Genomic DNA, 18,103 nt, shown 5'->3' with positions numbered 1-18,103 from the left:
CCGACCATTTTTTAAAAATAATTTTTATTTTTCCCCACATAGTGAGTAATTTTCCCAAACTTTTTGGGACAAAGAAATGTTGTTTAATTATATCAGTGGGCAACCCTCACCCTGAGACACTGAGAATAAAGTACATGACTTTGGATAAATAACCTAAGCTATTACACATTAGGAGGCAAGGTACCTAATGGCAAGAACACAGCCTGTGCAGTCAGACAGATCAGTGTTGGAATTTTAGCTGTGCAGTTTATCTGTTGTGTAATCCTGAAGCCCCAATTTCCTCATAGGTAAAACAGGGAAAAGGTACCTACTACTCTTACTTCTTTTGAGGAGTAAAAACAGGGAAAAGATAACTACTACTTTTCATTCTTGTGAAATATATGGAAGTATCCACCAAATGCTAGGCCCAGTGGAGACCTATCAGTCTTTAGTGTCATGGTGTGGCCACCCTCTCCCAGCTTACCATGCATCCTATTGCTTTCCTGAAAGGCTTCATCTTCTTTGTCTACTGAGGTAGGATCTGAGCAGTAAGTGACAATGTTCTCATCGATATGCCAGCTAAGGTTCTCATCTACCACACTGAAGAGCAGGAAGAAATCATTATCCACATCCTTCCGCTGAGGAGGGGAATTCGCATCCAGGGTTCCTAGAGTAAGTAAGAAATGTGCCCTTGAGAACCTTCTCTCTTTAGCAACGGTAACCTGCAAGGGGTACTAATAAAAATAAATAGTAAGAGTCTTTTGGCAACAGAAAAGCAGATAAGACCTCTGCTCCTAATTTCTGTTTCCAAATTTCTATTTTCCCAGTTAAACTCAATTCAGTTGAGCCTAGGACTTGAAGGTTGGACATATAAGATTGAGAATAATTCCCTCCCACCATTCCTGCTTGTATCTTCAACCCAGGGCCTTAATCTGACCATACTCCTGCAATACCCAAGTCTTCCAGGTCTGAAAATACATAAATATACCATATTTCCAATGAAGTCCCCAATTCTCCCCAAACCCTGATAGCTACACTTTTGATCCTAACCACATTTAAACTGTTGTCACACACCTTTTTTTATGTGATTTGACTCCCATCATTACTAATTCAAGGTTTTACAATTAAATAAGAAAATATTAAGGTTTTTAAAAAGTAATAAAATAGGGAAAATAGTGGGGAAAAAAGTTTAGCAGGATTTATTCCTGCTAATAAACAAGGGCACTGAATTTCCCTTTTAGGTTGCTGTTTAATATGTAGGTGATTCAGCTACATCAGTTCTTCCTGTAGATATCTAACACTGCATCTTAATAGCTCACCCTTGGGGCCTGTACCTCTTTTACACGTGATAAGGGGTCCAATGAGGCCAGTTGCAATGTCTCGTGGAGCATCTACATGAGAATGGTAGATCCAGGTGAGGCATGCTGGGTCAGCATCAGTGGGTGCATGGCCTTCTGGAATGGTCCAGTTGTAAATGTGGCTGCCTCCCGGGGGAACAGAGTCATCAGCTTTTAGCTGACCAGAGGAACCATCTGGGTATAAGGAGCCTAGAAAATGAAATTGCACATGCCCAGTCTCAAGGTGAGTGAGAGGGAGCCTGGCAGTTATAGAAGCCAAGAGAGGGCTGACATATGGGAAAGTGCTCCTCATGACCTGAGGAGGGCACATATTCAGGTAATATCCAGCCAAAGATTCCCAGACCTCACATCAACAATGGGTGGAGAAGTGACAGCCATTGGAGAGGGAGCTGTGGCCATGGAAAGTGCTTCACAGCCTGATCTAAGAGTATCCTAGTACAAAGCCAGTGACCTAAAAGTAAGAAAGAAGACAGAATTCCCCCCTCCAAGCACTCACTTTAGAAAACAGAAAGCAGACAATTATGGAATTTCAATCTAAAGCCAACTTAAGTTCCTCTGAACATTAAAAACAGAACTACTCTATGATCCAGTAATCACACCACTGGGTATCTACCCCAAAGAATACAAACATACTAATTCAAAGGGGTACATACAGCCCTATGTTTATAGCAACATTATTAACAATAGCCAAATTATGGAAGCAACCCAAGTGTCCATCCATTAATGAGTGGTTAAAGAAGACGTGTATATATATACAATGGAATGTTATTCAGCCATAAAAAAGAATGAAATATTGCCATTTGCAATGACATGTGTGAGCTAGAGAGTATTATGCTAAGGAAGATAAGTCAGTCAGAGAAATACAAATACCATATGATTTCACTCATATGTGGAATTTAAGAAATAAAACAAACAAGCATAGGGGAAAAAGGGAGAGAGAGAGAGAGAGAGGCAAACCAAGAAACAGACTGTTAGCTATAGAGAACAAATTGATGGCTACCAGAGGGAGGTGGGTGGGGAGGTGGGTGAAATAGGTGATGAAGATTAAGGAGGGCACTTGCGATGAGCACTGGTTGAGGTATGGAATTGTTGAATCACTATATTGTACATCTGAAACTAATATAACACTGTATGCTAACTATATTAGAATTAAATTTTTAAAAATGCAGCCAACTTAATGATCAGTTGGCCCACTTACCTTTTCTATGGAGGAGACAACTGAAGAAAAATAACTTGTCCGAGGACATACAGGAATTAACGTCCTAGCCAAAACCTGGATTCCATTTCTACTCCCCTCACCCCCTGTTGTGTCATTATTATAGGCCATTGGATGGGGAATGCAGATTAGTAAACTGAACTTCCTCTTGAGGAAAAAAAATGGACCTTTCAGGACACCATGACACGAGAATAGCATTCCCTTACATTCACAGCACACTCTTCTCCTTCCAAAGCACAGCCAAATATTTTATGGAAATGTCATTCAAGTAATTCTTCATGATACAAACCAGATTGAATCTCCATATGCCTAATGAAGAATATGAGGCACAGAGAGGGGAAGTGGCTTGCCCAAAGTCACAGCATATGAATAGCAGAAGTGATAACATTAGTTATCACTTCTTCTGGTAGTACCCCTGCTACCTCAGATTAATAAGGAGAAAAAAGTCTATTCTCATCCCTAGCTCCTCTCTCTCAAATGTTAGTAAAATAAATGGAATATTTGTTGTGGACAGGAGAAAGAAAGGGTGGTCTGATTTACCTTCTGAGTCCTTTTCATAGAAAACACCATGGGGGTGGATGGTGTAGGGACGAGTGGCAAAATTCTTCAGGTGGATAAGGATGACATCTCCCACCTCAGCCTGCAACACTGGCCCCAAGAAGCCCAGCCAAGCAGGCTGGACCATTTCATCCATGTATGAACCATCTCTGTATTCCTTGTAAATGGTTTTCTTGTAGCTGCTCCCTATCCGGTTCTTGTCAGATTTTAAGAAGCTGGAAGCTACTCTGGGAAGGAAGAAGAGAAAAACTCAGAATTTTGCCATAGTCTTCAAACCTCCGGAAAGCTCTTTTCCAGAAGAAGCTGACCAAAAAAAATGTTTATTTTTGTTTAGGGCAAAACAAGGGAAAATGAGATTGTACTGATCAAAAGACAGAAGGTTAGAGTCTGTTAGACGATAGGAAGCATTAAATTAAAGCATATAAAATTGGGGTGCTAGGTGGCTCAGTCGGTTAAGCACCTGCCTGCCTTCAGCTTAGGTCGTGATCCCAGGGTCCTGGGATTGAGCCCCGCATTGGGACTCCTTGCTCAGGGGAGAGTCTGCTTCTCCCTCTCCCTCTGCCCCTCCCCCCACTTGTGGTTGCGCTCTCTCTCTCTCACACAAACAACAACAACGAAATCTTTAAAAAAATAAAGCATATAAAATTGCTGATGTTTGACCACTTTTCACCTCCAAAAAAGGCGATTTCACACGGTTCAACCTAATATATAGTAATGGGGAGACAATCAACTATGGACTGACTCTTTTTAAGTGATCAACTCCCAGTCCAAATGGCCTGACCTTGCATCATCTAGCTATATATGAGAGATCTTATAGCATAGTGGTTGAGATCGTAAGTTCTGGAACCAGGATGACTTGACTAAATGCCCATGCAGCCACTTCCAAATCTGTGGGATTTTGAGCAAGTTAGTTAACTTGTTTATGCACAATTTCCCCATCTGTAAAATGGACATAATCATGGTACCAAGTTCAGACAGATGATACCAGTGACTACAAAAATTAAAATACATAAAGAGCTTAGGACAATGCCTGGAAAACAGTGAAAGATTAATAAATGCTAACTATTATTTCAAAGTATTGGGGGTGGAAGATAATGAAGTTATCCTTCAAGGACACCTCTAATAAAAAGACTCTGTTACTCCAAAACTAGATGGATAGGAAGGCAGTTTGTCCAAAAAACATAGCTGCTTTTCTTACTCTAATACTTACTAGAAAGTTCTGAGATATTACAGTCAACTTTGGAAAATTCTGAGGGCTTAGGGAGGCAAAGTGATTCAAGATCACAAAAGATTCTTTAATACACTTTTTCTTTTCTTTTTTTTATAATAATTTTTATTATGTTATGTTAGTCACCATACAGTATATCCTTAGTTTTTGATGTAATGTTCCACGATTCACTCTTTTTTTTTCAACAGATATTTGTGGAACATCAGCAAGGTTCTAAGATTAAGAAAGGTTAATCTTATGGAATCTGTGGAAGGCAGAATGGTGAGAAGAGTATTAGCTTTGTGTCCACATTACCTAGGCTTAAATTCCAGTGTAAGATGAGGATATTCATACTCACCTCCTAGAGCTTTTGTGAGAATAAGGTGAGAGAAAGTATGTAAATTTCTAGTATGGAGGCTGTTGCAGAGAGATTGTTAAATAAGTGATAAGTATTACTATTATTTCCTCGATTCTGAGGCTTACTATATTTTTTCACATTTTAACATATCCAAAATCAAGGTAGTTCCACTCAACTATGGGAGCATAGTTTCATCACACACATCTTATAAATACTGTATATATTTCATGTTTCTTTCTTTTTGAAAATATTTTCAGATCAAGAGAATATGGAATTACCTTTAGGACCCTAAAAATGCTGAGGCATCTCAGTGTGGAAAAGCAGACTCCATGTAGGTCGCTGTCTCCTGAGTCAACCAGCCCTCTTACCAGCAAACATTACACTGGGTATATGGCCATGGAGATCAGGAGCTGGCTGCTGGCACACCCTGAGAAAGATCTTCAAAAGGCCTCCTGACCTCAAGTGTGTCCCCCACCCTGACTCTGGGTATAATTACACAAATGAGTAAACATACGTGTCATTGTCCAGAGTCTGGTTCATGATGACGTTCCTTCCCTTGGGAGCATAGTTCCACTGCACGTCCTGGATGCCCAAGTAGTAGACCCGAGTGGCCCCATCAGTCAGAGAGGGCCACGAAGTTTGTGTCAACAACAGAGCCCAGATGAGATGGCCTGGTTCCATGGCCCACATTAGTCTGGGAAACTGGCAAATGAATAGCTGCTGGTATGAAAGAAAGAAAAAAAGGCTTTGCATGTTTCTGGAAAACTAAAGAGGCAAGAGCCAAACCAAGTGCCTGAAAAAGCAAAAACCAATTAGCCCAGAATCTCTCCCTTACCTGATCCCTTTCAGTTCAAGAAACATTCTATGATCTGTGTACATTGGACTTTGGAGAGCAAAGTTGAAAAGACACTTACAGTGATAATTACGCATCGCTTCTTTCAGATTAGAAGTCTGGATACACTTCCTTCAGCAGTGTAAAAGGAAGAATGTACTCTGGCCCAAAAATCAGGAAATAGGCATCAGTAACCTGATTGGGTCACTGACTCACTTGGTACCTAAATCAAGTCCCCAATTTCTCCCTATGCTTCTTTTTCCTTTGTTACCACTTTCCATCCTCTGTGAATTGTTTAAAAACAAATAAGAATTCACCAAAAAACATTTACTAGAATGTTCATAGACTAAAAATGGAAGTAGACAAAATGTCCATGAACGGTAGGATGAATGACTAAATTGTATTTTATTCATACAATGGAATTCTATATAGCAATGATGATGAACAAACTTCAACTACAAATAAAAATATAGATGTCTCTCACAAATGTAATGTTGCAGAAAAAAACAAGGCACCAGAAACCAGACAAAAGAATACATACTGTATAATTTCATTTATGTAAAGAATAAAATCAGGCAAAACTAATCTATGCTGTTAGAAGCCAGGATAGTGTTTGCTCTTTAGGAAGGGATAAGTGACTGAGAAAAGAAGAGGATAAAGGCTTCTAGGTAATGTTATCTTTCTTGATCTACATGTGTATTCAGTTTGTGAAAATATATTGAACTATGAATTTAGCATTTGTGCGCTTTTCTGCATGTGTGTTATACTTCAAAAAAGTGAATAATGAAACAAAACAAGTGAAAATATGTGAGGGAAATATTCACTTCTCAGAAGAAATGTCCTCTGCTACGCACAACCCATTTTATTAGACCAACCCTGAATCAGAATCAGAACTGTCTCCAGCCACTCATTCCAGTACATCAACCAAAAGGCTAGACTTCTTGGGGGTGGGATGAACCATTCAGTCAAATAATACACAGCCACAGCCAAACCCAGAAACACAGACAATAATATAAATACACATATAGCTACAGTCAAACCCAGAAACACAGACAATAATATAAATACACATATACATAAGTGTATGCAATCTTACCTAAAAGCAGACATAAGTGCATGTTGTCTTATTTAAAACTAGGAATACACACACTTGCATCCACAACTAAAACCACACTGTCACACAGAGACTTATTACTTTAATAATAATAATAATAATAATAATAAATCAATATTATTGTATGTATATGGCAAGCCAGACACTATTCTATGTGTTTTATGTAGATTAAATAATTTAATTCTCACAACAACACTATGAAGCATATGCCATTATTATCCATATATAACAGAAGAAGAAACTGCAGAACAGAAGTGTAAAGTAATTTGCCCAAGGTCATCTCATTAACAATCAGTGGAATTGGGTTGTGAGCCCAGAATATATGACTTCAATGCCTATGTTCTTGATCACTATACGTTACCATCTTCCACAAAATATACTTGCACACTCACATACATATATACACAGAAAACATGCATATAGCCATACCTATATCTGGGAAAGCTCCATACACGCAATCACATGTAGTTATAATCACTTCTAAAAACAGACATACATATTCATATAGAAAAAGATACACCTAATTGATATCATTCATGATGAGGATAATAATTATGGAAGCTACCATTCACTGAGAAATTACTATATGCTAAACACCATGTTCAGTGGTTTTTATAAACTATTTCACTAAATTTTAGTCCTAAACACATGAAATAGGGACTATGAATCAAAAATAGAAAATCAAATATATGCACAGACTCACATATGGATAGGAAATTCCCAGATATTTACCCTGGCTAGGACTAGATATTGACCTTGGTTAATAAACAGAACAATAGACTTCCCTACAAAATCTCAGGTCCTTCGACCACAGCAGTGGCCCAAGTGTTAATTCCCAGTCTCCATATGACATTTGGCAGAAAGCCCTTGATATAGAGGAAGACCTGTTCCTTGGTTTTTCTTTCCAAAACCTGGGTCTCCCACTCACCAGTTGTGTAGACCTGGGTAATACTTAACCACTCTAAACTTGTTTTCTTACCCATAAAATATGTATAATAATGTCAACCTTGGAGAAGTAAATTAGAAAACTTACGTGAAAGGGCCCCTGTACTATTAGTGTTTAGAACATAACAGAAAGTAACTGCTGGTTTCCTTCCCCTTCTCCCACCTGGATACAGCTTGTTTATTTATCTTTAATGTCTTCTGACACACCATATGTTCTATATTTTTACTCTAAGGGTTAACTTAAATCCTAATTGCCCCAGAAGGCCTCTTGTAGGCTCTCCATACCAGTGTCCTCTGAAAGACTACTTACTCTCTATAATACACAATTGCATTAAGTTAGGCTTTGTATTTTTGTTACCTTTCTGTGAGCTGGCTTATGAACTGTCTTTATTTCCCAGATTGGACTATAAACTCTTTGAAGGTGGATGTCATATCTTTGTGTGTCTACTGCCAAAAGTGATGACGGGGGCTCTGTAGGTATACCATAAACAGCTACAGCTAGAGTGCCACAAAGAGACACAAACATACATTTTCCCAATCAAAATACCAATGACATTTTTCAAAGAACTGGAACAAGCAGCCCTTAAATTTGTGTGGAACCAGAAAAGGCCCCGAATCGCCAAGGGATTGTTGAAAAAGAAAAACAAAGCTGGGGACATCACATTGCCAGATTTCAAGCTGTACTACGAAGCTGTGATCACAAAGACAACAAGAAACTGGCACAAAAACAGACACATAGACCAATGGAGCAGAATAGAGAACCCAGAAATGGACCCTCGGCTCTTTGGGCAACTAATCTTTGACAAAGCAGGAAAAAACATCCAGTGGAAAAAAACCAGTCTCTTCAAAAATTGGACAGCTACATGCAAAAGAATGAAACTTGACCACTCTCTCACACCATACACAATGATAAACTCCAAATGGATGAAAGACCTCAATGTGAGACAGGAATCCATCAAAATCCTAGAGGACAACATAGGCAGCAACCTCTTTGACACAGCAACTTTTTTCATGACACATCTCCAAAGGCAAGAGAAACAAAAGAAAAAATGAACTTGTGGGACTTCATCAAGATCAAAAGCTTCTGCACAGCCAAGGAAACAGCCAAAAAAAACTAAGAGGCAGCCCACGGAATGGGAGAATATATTTGCAAATGACACTACAGATAAAAGAGTGCTATCCAAGATCTACAAAGAACTTCTCAAACTCAATACACAAGAAACAAATAAATCAAAAAATGGGCAGAAGAACAATAGCCAAATCGTGGAAGGAGCCGAGATGCCCTTCAACAGAAGACTGGATTAAGAAGTTGTGGTCCATATATACAATGGAATATTACTCAGCTATCAGAAAGAACGAATTCTCAACATTTGCTGCAACATGAATGGCACTGGAGGAGATAATGCTAAGTGAAATAAGTCAAGCAGAGAAAGACAATTATCATATGATTTCTGTCATCTATGGAACATAGGAACTAGGATGATCGGTAGGAGAAGAAAGGGATAAAGAAAGGGGGGGGGTAATCAGAAGGAGGAATGAAACATGAGAGACTATGGACTATGAGAAACAAACTGAGGGCCTTGGGGGGGGAATGGGATAGACTGGTGATGGGTAGTAAGGAGGGCACATATTGCATGGTGCACTGGGTGTTATACGCAACTAATGAATCATCAAACTTTACATTGGAAACCGGGGATGTACTGTATGGTGACTAACATAATATAATAAAAAAATCATTTAAAAAAATGGGCAGAAGATATGAGCAGACACTTTTCCAATGATGACATACAAATGGCTAACAGACACATGAAAAAATGTTCAAAATCATTGGCCATCAGGGAAATTCAAATCAAAACCACATTGAGATACCACCTTACACCAGTCAGAATGGCAAAAATGGACAAGGCAGAAAACAAAAAATGTTGGAGAGGATGTGGAGAAAGGGGATCCCTCCTACATTGTTGGTGGGAATGCAAGTTGGTAGAGCCACTCTGGAAAACAGTGTGGAGGTCCCTTCAAAAGTTGAAAATTGAGCTACCCTATGATCCAGCAATTGCACTACTGGGTATTTACCCCAAAGATACAGACGTAGTGAAGAGAAGGGCCATATGCATCCCAATGTTCATAGCAGCATTTTCCACAATAGCTAAATCGTGGAAGGAGCCGAGATGCCCTTCAACAGATGACTGGATTAAGAATATGTGGTCCATATATACAATGGAATATTACTCAGCCATCGAAAAGAAGGAATTCTCAACATTTGCTGCAACATGGGCGGCACTGGAGGAGATAATGCTAAGCAAAATAAGTCAAGCAGAGAAAGACAATTGTCATATGGTTTCACTCATTTATGGAACATAAGAGGTAGGAAGATCGGTAGGAGAAGAAAGGGAAGAAGAAGCGGGGTAAACAGAAGGGGGAATGAACCATGTGAGACTATGGACTCTGGGAAACAAACAGGGCTTCAGAGGGGAGGGGGTGGGGGAATGGGATAGGCTGGTGATGGGTATTAAGGAGGGCACATATGGCATGGTGCACTGGGTGTTATATGCAACTAATGAATCATGGAACTTTACATCAAAAACTAGGGATGTACTGTATGGTGGCTAACATAATATAATAAAAAATACTATTATTAAAAAAAAACATACATTTTCCCACCAGTTGACTCTGGTTCAAGTTTGCCACTGATTTCAAAGAGTGACTTTCGGCAATTCACCTTAGTGAGGCAGAGTTTCCCTACCTATAATATAATGGAGCTGCCGTATATAGTTCTTACCTTTTTGGGGTCATGAATTTTTGAGAATATAATGAAATGCAAAAATGCAGAACCACAAAAAGTATTTTACATAAAAAGCTTTCAATGAATCCTTTTAAACTCTTACACTCTGCCAATACATTCACTGATAAAACACAGGTGCATTTACATGTGTCCAAATATAGTTCCACATAAGGTAACATAAATGCCTTGGAACACTTGACTGAAAGGGGGTGTCTTTGGTTTGATAAAAGTCTGGATATTACATGGGCCTCATTTAAACTTCCTTTTCAGGAAGATGCCAGCAAAGCTGTTGTGCCTTAAATTAACTTAACTAGAGAGAAAACTGCCCCAGGTAAGTGTTTTACAATTAGAGAAGCACATAATAGATGTGAAAATACACTATAAATAAACTAGTACAGACCTTAAGCATACAATGAACAAGCATTCAAAGTGGTGACTAATGACCAAAAGAGCCAGACAATAAAACCTGGGAGCAAATACTACCTAGCATTTGCTTAACACTTCCCACTACATAGTATGATTTTTATATCTGCCATCCTTTTAATTCTCAAACTTTGGTGAGATAGGGATTGTCTTCTCTGTTTTGCATCCAGGGCACAATGTTTGAAATCAGACTACTTAAACTAATCCTGGCTCCACTTTTCCTGTATGACTCAATAAACCACTTCATTTCTCTAGACATAGTGTTTTCATCTTTGAAATTGAATTAATACTATTAGTTATATTTCAGAGTAGTTTTGAGGATTAAATGAATATAAATCTATAAGCGCACAGGACACAAATAAGTAATCAAGTGCTCAAGTAAGTGATCAAAAAGTATTAGTGGCTATTATTACAGATGGGAAATAGGTTTAGAAATTAAACTTGCCAAGATCATAAAGCTTTAACATTTTATAGAGAGCCACAACATGTACACACTCATAAGTTCCTATATACAGTAACACATGCTAAGCATACGGGTACAAGTATTTGGCTGAGATTTGTCTCTTTGGAAGCAACATGATAGAATAGAAAATATCAGAACTTTTGAATCAGATAAACTTAGGTTTGAATACTGTTTTCAGTTGTATTTGAATGAGATAGCATTGAGGATTTAATAGTCACCTGAAAAATAGTAGTTTTCTTTGTCTCTAATTACTGACTTCCTCTTTTTTCTTCCCAAAGCTGCATTTGTTGTTGCTATTATTGTTGTTATTGTCATTTTTTAATTTGGTTTTACAATACACTATAAAAACAGAAGAAAGGGAAAAACCCATAAAAATTCCTTAAGGATCACCTGGGTATTTAATGGGTAAAACTAAAAATCTTCAGACCCTAGGAAAAAAATAGGTTCTAGTTCTGGAATCATCGTATGTTAGTTGTATGACACTGAGCAAGTCACCTAATATCCTGAGCCATACATGGTGATGATCTCTTAAATGAAGATAATCTCTGCTTTGGGTTCCTCAGTAGTTTTCTATGAAAATTTGATGAGATAAAGGATGTAAATCTTTATAAAAACTTTTCACTTGGGCAGGGCTATTTTCTCTCAGCTGAGTTCATAGCAGGAAGTCTTAAGAAAGGCCAGACTGAGGAGGAAAAATACAAGGGACAGGTAAAAAAAAGAAATGAAGTAGGTAAGGTAAGCAAGAGTCCTAAGAAAGTCAAAAGAAAAAGGAAGGAGAAAGAAAGAAAGAAAGAAAAGAAAGAAAGAAAGAAAGAAAGAAAGAAAGAAAGAAAGAAAGAAAGAAAGAAAGAAAAGAAAGAAAAGAAAGAGAAAGAAAGAAAAGAAAAGAAAAAAGGAAAAGAAAAGAAAAAGAAAAGGAAAAGAAAAAGAAAAGAGAAAAGAAAAGAAAAGAAAAGAAAAGAAAAAAGAAAAGAAAAAAGAAAAGAAAAGAAAGGCTGAATGAAGAGGTGCTCCAAGGAGGAGAGGGGGAAACAGAGAGAGAGAAAGATGGAGATGGAGAAAGAGAGAGAGAGGGAGAGAGAGAGGGGGAGAGAGAAAGGGTGAATGAATGTCTGGGCTGCTTGGAATTAGACATAGTTTAATATACACTTGAAAATAACCTTAGCGAGAAATTCAGCAGCAAGTCAAGCCTTTCCTTCCTTTACCTCATTGTCCTGTCATCAAAATGCCACATGGGCCTGGTCTCCATTACTCATAACAATTTGCATTACTGTTTTCCCTAGAATTTGCAAGTTGTTCCTTCAATGCGAAAATGCTCCCTTCTCTCCCTCCATCTCTCTTTCTGTGTTGGGCTACACTGGGCTGGATAAGCTTATTCTAGACAAAAGGTCACTCAACTGAACACAGGGATGCTGAGCTAATCTTGGGTGCCTGTCTGTAATCCCGGAAGCCTTTCTAATAGAACCCCCATCAAGATTGACTTTTTGGTTCTCTGTTTTCTTAATGCTTTAATGCTCTTTCTTCACTCTGTGACTCAAAACAAAACAAACAAGCAAAGGGGAAATGTGGGGGGAGCAAACCAAGAAATAGACTCTTAACTATAGAGAACAAACTAATGGTTACCAAAGGGGAGGTGGGTGGGGGATGGGTTAAATAGGTGATGGGGATTAAGGAGTGCACTTGTGATGAGCACTGGGTGTTGTATGGAGGTGTTGAATCACTATATTGTACACCTGAAACTAATATTACACTGTATGTTAACTAACTGGATTTGAATAAAAACTTAAAAAAATAGATTCCATATATGGAGTTTTTCACCTTCGTAGGTATAGGCCTTTCTCTTCTGGGAGGGAAAATGGAGAGAGTGGTAAAAGCCCCAAAGGGTTCCAGATAGTACAAGTACAATTTATATCATTATTTAATAATTATTACTGTATCCTAGCATGTCAGAGGTGGGAAAATTGAGGCCCAGAGAGGAAGGGACTCATCTGAAGTCCTAAGAGCCAGTATTAGACCCTAAGATTCCTGATTTAATAGCCTGACAATAATGTCCAGTATATCACCACCGTACCATTCCTGGGACAATAAGATTCCACTACATATTGGCATTTGTAGTAATAAGACTGCTTTATTTCCTTATACCCCAGTTGTGGTATCATAGAAAGAAAACTGATTTTAAATTAGACGAACTGGATTCAAATCCCTCTTCTTGCCTGTAATAGCTATGTGACCTTTTTACAAATCACTTTTATTTACCTGAGCCTCAGTTTTCTCATCCAAAAATGGGAATATTTATCTCACAGGATTGTTTTGAAGTTCAAACAAAATGATGGATTTGAGCCCCTAGCAAAGAGCTTGGAATACAATAGATGCTTAGTAAAAAGATCAAATGTGTTATAGAGTCATACATCCATAAGGACTTTTAGAAACCAACTTTTTTCAACCCCTTGATATGACATATAGAAAACTGAGGCCAGAGAGGTAAAGGGATTTTCTCAAAGTCAAACAGCCAGTTACTGGCAAAGCCAGAATATGAACCCAATTTTTCTAAAGTATTTCTGCTATTTAGACACGAAGCATGAGAAATAATTTAGATTTTAAGCTGATAGTTTGGTTTAGCTATCATTTATGGCTTATTCTATGCCAATTTGGATCTCAAAACATGAAACCAAGTGGTTGCTTTTAAGTATTGGAGGTTCTCACTTATGTAGTTCTCAGATCCATCACCTCAATAAACTCCTCAATTCATGAGGCAGAAAATGAGCACATTATTTCAATAAGAAAATTAGCTACTCTCTACAACTCCATGACTATCCCTGAAGCACTCAAGACAGTGTGGTCCTGGTCATTTTGGTGAGAAGAATGAAAGGAGCCTAATGTTCACTTTAACTTCCCTGCCCACCGAGCCAAGCTTCCTCCAACCTCTCTGACACTGACATTCCCAGTGGCCTAGGACTCCCCTAAACACAGCCAAATAAACTTTTTGCAAAGAAAGGAAGGTGAGGTAGGGTTTGGAAAGACAGGAAACAAAGCTTACCTTTGCTAGAGTAAACCCTTCCATATTTATGTCAGTGGCCCAGTGATGCTGGACTGCAGACCCCAGCGTGAGTTGACTAGCCCTGCTCAGTCAGTATCCTGAGTTACAGGGCCTTTCTCATAAATAAGCCCAAGGTTCCAATTTGGCTGGTGTTACTGGAGTGGAGTGAATAGAAGAGAGGGCAATGCTGGATGCCTGTTTTCCCAAAACCAAACTTTCGGAATGTCTTGTTTGGCCCAGTTTGGTACAAAACCTGGGATGATTCTTTGACCATATCCCAGTGTTTTTCAAATCCCGGTTAGGATCTCAGGAGGATTACAAGGGGGTGGACTGCATTCTTTATTGAAGCTTAATACTTTGTCTTTGCTGAAAGGGGGAGGAGAATGCACTGTCAGTGTGGCCAGTCAAAGCTCACAGACAGATTCCAGCAGCCCTACAAACTGGGGGCCTCAGAGGGGAGGGGGTGGGGGAATGGGATAGACTGGTGATGCGTAGTAAGGAGGGCACGTATTGCATGGTGCACTGGGTGTTATACACAACTAATGAATCATCGAACTTTACATCGGAAACTGGGGATGTACTGTATGGTGACTAACATAATATAAAAAAACATAAAAAAAAAAAAAGGAATGGGGCCCTTTACAAGAGTTATTAGATGTGGGAAGGGCCTCCACCCCCACCAACTTTTTCGTTCTTGTTGTGAAGCACAGTTATCAGCCCTGCCTGTTTTTCTAAGGCCATGGTTGCTTGGTAATAGAGAAAAATGAAACTGGTAATAAAATGAAGAGCTTTTTACATGCCAGGCCCTATGCTAACCACTTTACATCCATTCTTTAATTTAAGTCTCATAATCATCTTGTAAAATAGTTACTCTAATTCTTCTTATTTTACAACTGAAGAAAACCAGGCTCTGAGAGAAAAGATAACTTTCACACCATTAGGAAGTAAAAGGGGAGGGGGAATTTTATTGTGTCCTTTTAGACTTTTAGCCACCACATTACCATACTGTGCTGTTAAGGGGAGGAATAGAGAACCTTTTTGAGATGAGGAAAGTTATTTCAAAATTATGTGCCTGCTGTGCACCAGTCACAGCTAGATTTTTTTTAATGTACATTAACTCTAACTCTGCCATTTCTAACAACCTTAGAGTGAAAACCCAGGACTCTGTTACCAACATTTTCCATCAAGGAGACAAAATGTAGCTAAATGATAGTCTGGATTAACATAGGTCAATATCCTAAAACTTAAGAAGACCCAGAAGAATTGGAAATAATGCTAAGTGAAATAAGTCAAGCAGAGAAAGACAATTATCATATGACTTCTCTCATATATGGAACATAAGAACTAGGAAGATCGGTAGGGGAAGAAAGGGATAAAGAAAGGGAGGTAATCAGAAGGGGGAATGAAGCATGAGAGACTATGGACTCTGAGAAGCAAACTGAGGGCTTCAGAGGGGAGGGCGTGGGGGAATAGAATAGACTGGTGATGGGCAGTAAGGAGGGCACGTATTGCATGGTGCACTGGGTGTTATAGGCAACTAATGAATCACCGAACTTTACATCAGAAACCAGGGATGTACTGTATGGTGACTAACATAATATAATAAAAAAACATTAAAATAAAAAAATAAAAAATAAAAAAATAAACTTAAAAAAAAAAGCAAATTGGCCCTAAAATTCTTGAGTAAAACTGGAGTCTGGATTTTTTTTTAAACCAAAAGTCATCCTTGTTACTGCCAGAAAGAGAGGGTAGTGAAAAATGACTAGCCCGAGTCAAATGACCTAGGTTCCAGCACTGTTTTTTTTCTGGCAGTAATCAACCATGTGGCCTTGGCCCAGACTCTTCTTTTCTCCTGGCCTCAGTTTCTCCATTTGTACAATGAGGACCTTGAACTACATATGGACCCTCCCAGCTCTGTAAATTTACATATCTGGGATTCCATGAAGACAACATATTCTTTATACTAAGAGTAGAAGAGAAAGAGGTTTTGAAAAAGCAAAGTATATGGAAAGAATGGGTACAGAGTAATTTATGGAGAAAAGGTAGAGAACTCCATACCTCTTTAGAAAGGACTGCAGCTACCCACCAGACCCAGGTATAGGAAGGAGACAAGTATGATGGCAGTTCCACCGCCTAATATCCTTACTTTGTGATGAGATCTTGGCTAGAAGCAAATGTCGTTCTCTAGGCAGGCTCGACACATTTTTCTCTCTTGGATTTAAAGTGTCTGGAACAGGGTCCAGGGAGGAGAACTTTCGAAGACTGACTGGTGGGGCAAAGTCTGGGTCGTAAACTAGTGGAGGTACTTAAGGGTGCCTAGACACTTAGGAGCTGCCCTCACAGACTGCAGCCAGGCTTACCCAAGTAGAAGCAACCAGCAGGGAGAAGGGAGGAGTCACAAGCTACAGTTCCCTCAGAAATGCTTAGTGATCAAAGGAAGCTGGATCAGGCCATAGCAGCCTATGGGGTTATCTGCTTCTTCCCCTACTTGGCACAGATGTAGACCTTGAATTTACAGGGGAAAGGTGGGGATCAAACCCATTAAGCTGAGATCCAAGTCCAGGCTCTAAGGCATTTATGACAGGGAGTGGAGGGGATAAGGCCTCTGTTCTGACTCATAAAAGACAACAAGAAACAGGTTATATAGACACACTTAAGTCAACACAGTGAAGGCTGCAGGAGGCCAGGCAGACTAGGTTTCTTAGCCTGTATTATTCATTCAGCAATTCACTGAGAGGGCACACAATGCCTACCTCTTCTACAAATCCTGGGCACATTTCTGGCACCTATCCTCAGGGGTCACCCAGAAAAGTTTTAAGTCAATACCTATAGAACAACAGTTGGTAAACTACTTCAGTAAAGGGCCAGCTAGTAAATATTTTATTTGGAGAACATATAACCTCTCTGTCATAACTACTAAAATAAGCCATTGCAGCACATTAGATATATTTATGAACCAATAAAAGTTAATTTAAAAAACAAGAAGCAGGATAGATTTGCCCCACAAGCTATAGTTTGAATGCCCCTGCTATAGACTATTTTGCAATATAAACACTTGCAACATGGCAACTTATTAAGAGCACAGAAACTAGAATCAGACAGCCTGGATATAAATCCCAACTCTACAACTTCCTGAAATTGTGACCTTGCAAAAGTTATTAAATCCTTCTGAACCTCAGTTTTACTTCTGTAAAATTGAGAATGATTATAGTACCTGTTAATAGGGTTTTTATGGAAACTGAAAATTATATATATGAACTATGTAGCACAGTGTTCGGAAAAAAATAAATTCCAGAAAGTAAGTTATCATTTCAAATTTTTCAATAAAGAAATTAATCTAAATTCTCCTTCCTCATTCTTAGAAAACAAGTTGTACTAATTCATGGTAAAAAAAAAAAAAGAATGTTTCAAGAATCTTGGCTTTAAGTTCTAGTTATATTACTAAAGAAAACATAGATAATCTTGGACAAGTCATTTTACCCTTATGGGACTCAATTACTTCACCTGTAAAATGATCTAGGTTTATCATTTTTCAAAATTATTTTTGGCAGCAAAACTATTTCCCCAAACAGAATCTTATAGTAAATCCTCACTATTTATGGAAGATGAAAGTGGAACTTTCCTGGTGGGGCTAGGAGAGAGAAAGAAAATGGGCAGGCATAAGGGGATCCAGGGACATGCCCATTTGTATGGCTGCCCACTCAAGCAATGTTGTTAACCGTGGAGCACCCACAAGGAATCTTGATGGCTCTAAAAATATATTTGAGAAACACAAGACCAGAATGTACTTAAAAGTTCTTTAAGTATCAAAACAAAAAGGCAACCTGTTGA

General features: G+C 38.7%; 1 protein-coding gene across 2 annotated transcripts in view; it reads right to left on the bottom strand.

Moving 5' to 3' along the window:
* Positions 1–16,602, bottom strand: part of HEPH (hephaestin) — a 95,146-nt gene extending 78,544 nt beyond the window's left edge. Inside the window, exons 1-5 of one of the 2 annotated variants that reach the window (XM_057312165.1) lie at positions 16,419–16,602; positions 5,191–5,396; positions 3,094–3,338; positions 1,314–1,526; positions 464–646 (exon numbers count right to left, since the gene is read on the bottom strand). In XM_057312165.1, coding sequence (XP_057168148.1) covers positions 464–646; positions 1,314–1,526; positions 3,094–3,338; positions 5,191–5,366 — 817 coding nt within the window. In that variant the 5' untranslated portion in view covers positions 5,367–5,396; positions 16,419–16,602. The remainder of the gene's footprint in view (positions 1–463; positions 647–1,313; positions 1,527–3,093; positions 3,339–5,190; positions 5,397–16,418) is intronic. The other variant, XM_057312168.1, reaches the window with a different exon arrangement.
* Positions 16,603–18,103: the final 1,501 nt, after the last annotated feature.

This window comes from Ursus arctos, chromosome X (assembly GCF_023065955.2).
Source record: "Ursus arctos isolate Adak ecotype North America chromosome X, UrsArc2.0, whole genome shotgun sequence".
Classification (NCBI taxonomy): domain Eukaryota; kingdom Metazoa; phylum Chordata; class Mammalia; order Carnivora; family Ursidae; genus Ursus; species Ursus arctos.
This window is presented reverse-complemented; position numbering and strand designations above follow the sequence as displayed.